This window comes from Anopheles aquasalis, chromosome 2 (genome assembly GCF_943734665.1).
Source record: "Anopheles aquasalis chromosome 2, idAnoAquaMG_Q_19, whole genome shotgun sequence".
Lineage (NCBI taxonomy): Eukaryota > Metazoa > Arthropoda > Insecta > Diptera > Culicidae > Anopheles > Anopheles aquasalis.
The window spans coordinates 1,350,001-1,357,500 of record NC_064877.1 but is presented as its reverse complement, the minus strand read 5'-3'; the positions used below and the strand labels follow the sequence as shown (position 1 = coordinate 1,357,500).

The following is a 7,500-nucleotide window of genomic DNA, read 5'->3' as shown; positions in this document are numbered from 1 at the left end:
TTATTCTTCTTTTGCATCCGTGCATGTGATATGGAACCACCGTGCGCGGTAAGCCACCAAACATCAGAACAGTGGAAGCAATTCTTTAAAAAGAAAATTTTAAAAGCGGAAATCCAAGGGCATGTTTCACGTTTCTCAAAATCTATAGCTTTATCAGTTTTGCTTCGATTGTAACAAAATGTTCACACAGTACTCTTGAGAGGCTCGGCATTTGTGAAAAAATTCAACACAATTCCTCTGCAACAGGTAGCATATCGAGTACCAGCCAGAACGGAAAATCTAATTTTTCATCACGGAATTTACGGAACAGAATATATTTAACGCATCTCCTCTAGTAGCCCGTGTCTTGACTATTAGATGCCATCAAAGACCATCCAAAAAGGCTAGCATTTGCTTAACAAAGTAGACTGCGCCGTAAATACCTTCGCAGGCATTTCTGAAACACATCTTAGTACTTACCGGCAGACATCAGCAGCAAGACGATATTTCTTGGGAACAGCAGGAAGCCGATTGGAAGAGGCTAAAAATGGACCCGGAAGCAGGAAGCCAACGGCGTAACAAGGACGAAGAAAGACAATGTGAGGAAGAAGAGCAAGAACGCCGTATTGCCGAGGCAAGGGCCCTAGTTGCGGAAGAGTTTCGACGCTATCGTGAAAAGCAGCAACCTAGGCCTCTACGGGAAATCCACCCCACCGAAGAGAAGGTATCCTTGGCAGAACTAATGTTGTTTAAAGCCGACATATCACTCAAGAATGCAATAGAGAGAGAAGCAGATGAAAACATAGGAGATACAAAAGAAGCAGAATTACGTATGGCGATGACGGCGCTGGCCGAAGCGTGGGAAGAGAGGCAGAAGTACTTGGCTGAATTGAAGAAGGAGACCGGATCATGCGAGTGATACAAGATAAAATTAAAATAGTATGAGTTAAAATTAGAACGGGTGTTTGAATTGATTTTTTTGTAAATGGAAAAAGTGATCACACTCTGATCAAACCGGGTTCGTCGCTTAAAAAAGCAAGTCTTTTGATTCGAACCAAAAACAGTTTAACCAAAACCTGATTTGTTTGTAAAAAACTATCTCCCTATACATGTTTTTGCAAATGGCATAATAAAGTGCACCTTTTCAACTATATAGTCAACTATAACTATATGGTCGCATTTTGGGGACAATTTGTTCAAAACTTGATCCAAAAATGATGCATGCTACGATTCATCCTAAAAAAGAAATTTACTATAATTGTATAAAAAAAGAATCAACCATTTTTATGAAAACTCGACGGGGCAAATAGTGTACAGATTATGTGTTCGAAATTTCAAAGAACTAGTGTTTGCGTGTGTTTAGAATTAAATTAAATCCTCGCGATACCCAGAGCAATGCCTGGATGAAAGTTGTAATCAACTATCAACTGCTCTGTTGCCATAGTTACCTTTTGATGGTATCCGGATTCAGAATGCACGTTGAAACGTGTATTATCGAATTCTAATTATCAGAACCCGGAAGCGCAGAAACCTGCGATGGTTCGTGGATATCAAATTTGCATGGATGAGCTGGTGGGCCGCGTCTTAGAATCTAATTGGTTGCTTCTTCCAAACAATATCATGAAAATCGATATTTGCCTCCGTCGAGAGTCGAAATCGATACGCAAATAGCGCCAGCTATCGAACGTCGAACTACGGAAGCCCTATTACCGGAACCTGATATCGGTCTCAACACCGGCTAGTTTCGTATCAGATAAGCAGCACGTCCTTGCCGTAGCCTAGTGCGTTATACTATCTCTTCCACTAACGAAGGTTTCGTGTTCAGGCGAGGTGATTAATTTTCATCACTTTCACCTCTACTTCGTCCACAAACGGCATTCACTCTCTCTCTCTCTCTCTCTTTCTCTCACCGTTACCAAAGTCAAATTAATCATGGGCCACATGGCTGCTGGTAATTGTTAGTAAATATTCATCGTTTAATAAAGATGTAGAGGTGCTTAAAAATGTATTCCTCTCAACTTAATATATTCAACCAACTTCCTTCTCCTCTCCGCCGCAACACCATCGACCACAATTTGCGCTGTGAGGAATTGAGGACATAAATCATGGGATGCGCCCTTTCGGCAAGAAGAAACTCTCCAAACATTCCACTTTATCATAGCGCAATCGGAGTAATTCGTTGCCAACGCCTATCTTCTCAGTGGTGCTCATATCTTCCTTTGAATTTCGGAAGCACAGTCGCAATTCCCAAGCACAAGATAACAATGTTTTCCCACCCATTCCCCCCACAGAGAGCTTCCAATCGTCAACCTCCCTCTGGGCGGGGAGGAGGAAGTATTTTCTAATAATTTTCACCAGACGAAGCCAGTCAGCTGGTTTATGTTGGACACCGAGGTGATCACGTTGCCGGTGTACCCAGTTGGAAAGCTGAGCCCTATGATTAATTAATTTTACACTTTGACTCTTGATCCCAACCGTTCTGTCAACCGCTTGGGTCCGCCTTCCTGTCTTCGCCAGTCGTATCGTTTTGCAGCAAATGAAAAGTATCAATTCACGTGTAAGACGTGGGCCTTTTTGCCAGTGGCCCAAAGAAAAGGCCCAAAGACACTACTAAGGATTCGCAGATTCAGGTTACATTTCCTTGTCGCGATCTTTCCCCCTCGTTACCCACGCTCGCTCGATTGGTGCTTTCGGTGCACGAAATTAATTTTCACCTCCACGCGACCGCGAGAAAGGATATTCAATTTGTGTTTTTATTCATTTTTTTATGCGTCTTCCCACAGCTTCCTGTCGCAAATCTGTGCCTTATCATCGCTCGCGTGTGGATGATTCTGCGCTTTCACCAGGACTCGACGACATTCGCGACATCCGGCGGAATACGAAGATCCTTTTACAACAATCCGAGTTCGGGAGATGATGGCACTGGCAAGAATGTAGCCAGCAGTAGACGCCAGGGACGTGCCACCGACCGACCGACCGGCCGACACAACAAGCACAGGAGCAGCAGACGGCGCATCGCATTGATGTGTCCTGCCAGCCAGATCTGGTGTAGCGCGGAGCAGCCGGAATGCACGTTACAGGTCGGTGCGGTGGGACGTGGCCACATGCCACGTCCGGGAAATTCCTCTACATAAACATTCTGCTCGCCCTCGTTCCACTGCTGTTGCTGCACAATGGTAAGTTGTGGCTGGGTGGGTTTGTGGTGGATTCCCATTGTTTTATGCGTCGTATTTTAAAATGCGACGAAGGCGCAGCGTGGTGGCAGAGCAGGCTGTGGCATTCCAAAAGGCTGGCTCCACATTCTGTGTTTTCCCTGGTACCGAAAACGGGGTCATATAGTTTTGATTTATCACTTCAACGTCGGCAGCGTCTCACACCCCCCTTCCTGCTGCTGATGCGGTGTCAGATGAAGCACACCGATTTGCCAGCCATATTGCGCCAACCTATTCATACCAACCGGTTCTGGTTGCGTCTTTTATTTCCAGCCATGTTTGTTGGCGGTGTACTGCGTAAGGGCAGACTGGTGCTGCCCGCCTCCTACACTGCGTTCGGGGATGATATGGACATTCAGCTTCAGCATAGCGCACCGGAGGCGGCGGAATTGGCGACAGTGGGCCGGTTGAAGCTGCAGATATCGCGACACCTAGCCGATGGTACGGTGTCGACCACGTCGTTCGACATCCGACGGTTGGATGTGAATCACAACGTGACACAGATCAAGGTTCCGTGCCATCACTTTCTGCACGGTGGTCAGTATGAGCTGGCGGTACTGGAGGATAACCAATCGGCCACACGCTCAGTGATCGATGAGCGGTTACGCCAGACGTTGACCGTTAGCTGGCCAACGGTCCGGCTCACCATCACACCGAACCGTACGGAGACGTACCCGGAAAAGCAGCACCCGGTCCGCGGTCTGCTCGAGTTTGATGGAGTGCACTGTCCGCTGCCGTTGAATGGCGTCGAAATGCTCGATCTACCGGAGCTGTGGTTGGAGTTGTTTTACTGTGGCAAATCAGCGGACTCCTGCCGGGATACGAATGGTTCCGTACACTCAAAAGCGCAGGTGCTGTATACGGAGCAAGTGCGAGGGCTACGACCGACCCGAGAGATCCAGTTCCAGTGCAATCTGTTCGGGTTGGCAGGATTCTATGCGCTGCATTTAAAGCCACGCGATGGAGTGATTGACCCATCGTTGGCACCGTTGCTGGAACCGCGAGCCATACTGCAAGCCGATTGGAGTAAAAAGTACGTCTTCACCGTGCACACCAGAAGTATCTTTCCCTGTGATCCCCATGGGCAAGGCATACGCGTCATTTTCCAGTATCCCGAATGCATACTGAACCAAGCGGACCGTGTACGGGTGTACGCGAAACTCCGGGCCGACGTGATGGCCCTAGTACCACCCACTTCCCTTCATTACATCTCGGAACAACGCGTCACCAAAGATCAACACTTAATGGCGTTCGAGTGTGATCTGTTCTACGAAAAATTCATCGAGTATTGCTTCGTCTACGTGAGCCAAGCGATCTCGGGAGCCGTCGCGGACATTCGCATGGACTGTGTGCCCACGCTTCCCGTCTCAGGTGAGTTGGCGCTTCAGGCGATCCATCCACTCAATTAACGGTCCTCACTTGCGTTCGTTGTGGTCCTTGAAATTAATGGTCTTCTCTTGCGGTGAGCACCGATGTGAAGGATTAACGAGCTGTGCCAGGGTGTTCCGTTCATTGCTCTGCAAATTTAATCGTCGAACGTGAGTGATGGACGGGTGAATTAATCTAATTTTGATTGACACGTTACAGGGGGGCCCCCAATCGGGATCCGTTTTTGACCATTTTTTGGAAATAACGTTGCTAAAAACACTTGTCCCTCTCTCTCTCTCTCTCTCTCTCTCTCTCTCTCTCTCTCTCTCTCTCTCTCTCTCTCTCTCGCGCTGTTGTGATTTTCTAGCCTCTGATTCCGGTGGATGGGGTCCGTGGAGTAACTGGACGCACTGCTCGACAACCTGTCGAGGTGGCATAAGGAATCGTTATCGATTTTGTGACTCACCTCCGCCCCGTTACGGTGCCAAGTTCTGTGAGGTAAGTACCGTGCCCAGGTCTTTCGGTCGCCTAATGTCCAGCTGTGCCGTAGTTTGAAATGGCTTCAAAACTTTACTCCAACGAAGGCTGCAACCATGCTGTCGGCTCTCAGCTGCAGCTATTGATTTCCTTTCTCACCGGTGAACGATTACCGGTGGCCACACCAGCTCGTCTGGGCTGCCCAGTAACATGCAACATGTTACCAAAGCTACCCATCTCGAGAACACCTCGGTGTAACACGTGAAACGATCATTCGTGGCCAAAGTATCGGCGCTCGGGCACACCGCACCACGTTGCTGCTTTTGCCGCCACCATCTTTTAATTCCCGCACATCGCCAGCGGCTAATGGTATGCTGGAACCCACGGCGGCGACCTAGGCAAGGGTGGTCGTAAAAATGGATTCTCATAAAGTTGAAATTACCCAAAAGAGCTTTAGCGAAACGGTGCTGTACCGGGAGCAACTGTACTCTCCAGGATAAAACGCGCCACCGGCGAAATCCCTCTTTTTTTTTTTGCTTCAAACTCGCGCCAGCAACGTTGCTTGGTACGATTCGATGCAGAGTGTCGGTACGGCGTAATGTAATCAACCTACGAAATCCTCCGTGAGCCAACATGCTGCCTCATGTTTCGTGATGCATTTCACCGGAAGAAGCGGTACCGCGCTCCCAAAGGAACCGAAGGAGTGCCGTGTCTCGGTCTCCGTGTACAACTGACAAAAAAAACCTTTCCTTTAGCATTTTGTAGAAACGACGGGACTCGAGCGCGAATATTTATACATTCGTCGGTTACCTTGGTTCTGCGAGCCGCCACGAACTCAGAGACATGCGGAGTGGGGGGGTTTGCGTGCAACCCGCGCTGTCCCTGGTCGGTCTGTGCTCCCCCGGCAGGAGACGGGAACGCGATCCTAGTAGACTGCAACTAAGGGGTGTGCAGTCGAATTTAATCAATATCGACCATCGACTGTCGGTTGTTAGGGTAACTAAACGGGCAAACGGGTGACTTAAAAGTGGTACAAGCGACTGCCAACAGCAGTAAGCTGCGTTTTGCATTCGAACAGAGCTAAATTGTCCGTCAGTTTGTAGCAAGATGCCGAAAGAGAAGAAACCGAAAAAGCCCAAAAAGGCGGTCCCGGAGATTCAGCCCGTGGATGGGCTCAGTGCGGTGGATAGACAGTTCTACGAGATCACCATCAACGATTTGAACCAGAAGCTGGCCCGTCTGCGGACACACAATGTCAAGATTGAGGAGCGCAATGAGGAGCTGGAGAGTCGGTTGAAGCAGATCGAAGAGGACCGTGCCGATGTGACGGCCTACCTGAACCGGATGATGACCGAAAAGCTGGCCGTTATCGTCGAGCTAGAGGATAAGCTGAGCGAGCTGTCGAAGGTGCGTGATCAGGAGAATGAAGAGTGCCGCAAACAGATCAGCACGCTCGATGGCAAATATAAGGCCATGCACGAGCAGCTAACGTCCGAGATTAAGCTGCTCACCGGGAAGCTCAACTCGATGGAAGAGTTCCGGCTACAGCGTGACGAACTGATGGCCAAGTTCGATGCCCAAGACAGCGAGCTGAAGGAACAGAACAAGCGCCACAAGTCCACGCTGTACGAGATGGAGCGCAAGGTGATACTGGATAAGGACCGGTTGCGGAAGGATGTGGAAAACAAACTGCTACAACTGTCGACGGAGTTTACCAAATCGTCGGAAATCCGTGTGGCCGCACACACGCAGCGTCTGGTGCGAGAGAATATCGCGCTGAACAACGAAATGGATCGAATGATTTACACCCAGGAGCGGCTGCAGAAACAGTACACCGAGATACGCAAACAGAACGCGGAGCTCCGGAATCAGGCCGATATCGATGTGGCCGAGAAGCAGCGCTTGATGCAGACGTGCCAGGAGCGACTGGACACGATCAAGAAGCTAACGGATCAGTTCGAGACGATCCTGCAGAAGAATGCCGAACTGAATGCCTATCAGCTGAGGGCGGCGGAGCTGGAGAACGAGAACAAAACCACGCGCAAAGACTACAACCATCTGCGGCAGAAGGTGCGCGTGCTGGAGCAGTACATCCACTACATCAACACGGATCGGCAAACGCTGCGCAGCGAATCGGAGCATCACCGGAAGGAGTTTGAGCGGATTGCGGATGTTTTGAAAACGGTTCGCTTTACGGTGCGATCGGCTTTCAAGGGCGATGAGGAGGACTCCGATCTACCGTACCAGGAGATCAAACGGAAGCGGCTGATTGCCGATCTGCTCAACACACTGAACGAGCTGGAGATGCAACCGAAGGTGGATCAATCGGTGGAAACGATCGTCGCCTCGCTGACGGAGCTGTACGATCAAGGTGATCTCGGTGTGATCCCGCGTGAATCCATCGACACGATCCTGAGGAAAACGCAAGGATACGACGAGGCCAACGATTCACCCATCATCAGCA

General features: G+C 49.5%; 2 protein-coding genes across 3 annotated transcripts in view; both read left to right on the top strand.

Moving 5' to 3' along the window:
• The window catches only part of LOC126572908 (uncharacterized), a 23,437-nt gene that overhangs the window by 12,653 nt on the left and 3,284 nt on the right, over positions 1-7,500 (top strand). For both annotated transcript variants that reach the window (XM_050232623.1, XM_050232621.1), the window contains 3 exons: positions 2,763-3,155; positions 3,465-4,562; positions 4,927-5,057. In XM_050232623.1, the coding sequence (XP_050088580.1) occupies positions 3,047-3,155; positions 3,465-4,562; positions 4,927-5,057 (1,338 nt within the window). In that variant the 5' untranslated portion in view covers positions 2,763-3,046. The remainder of the gene's footprint in view (positions 1-2,762; positions 3,156-3,464; positions 4,563-4,926; positions 5,058-7,500) is intronic.
• Positions 6,144-7,500, top strand: part of LOC126572917 (cilia- and flagella-associated protein 157) — a 1,788-nt gene continuing 431 nt past the window's right edge. Inside the window, exon 1 of the mRNA XM_050232637.1 lies at positions 6,144-7,500. This exon is cut by the window's right edge and continues 431 nt beyond it. Coding sequence (XP_050088594.1) covers positions 6,144-7,500 — 1,357 coding nt within the window.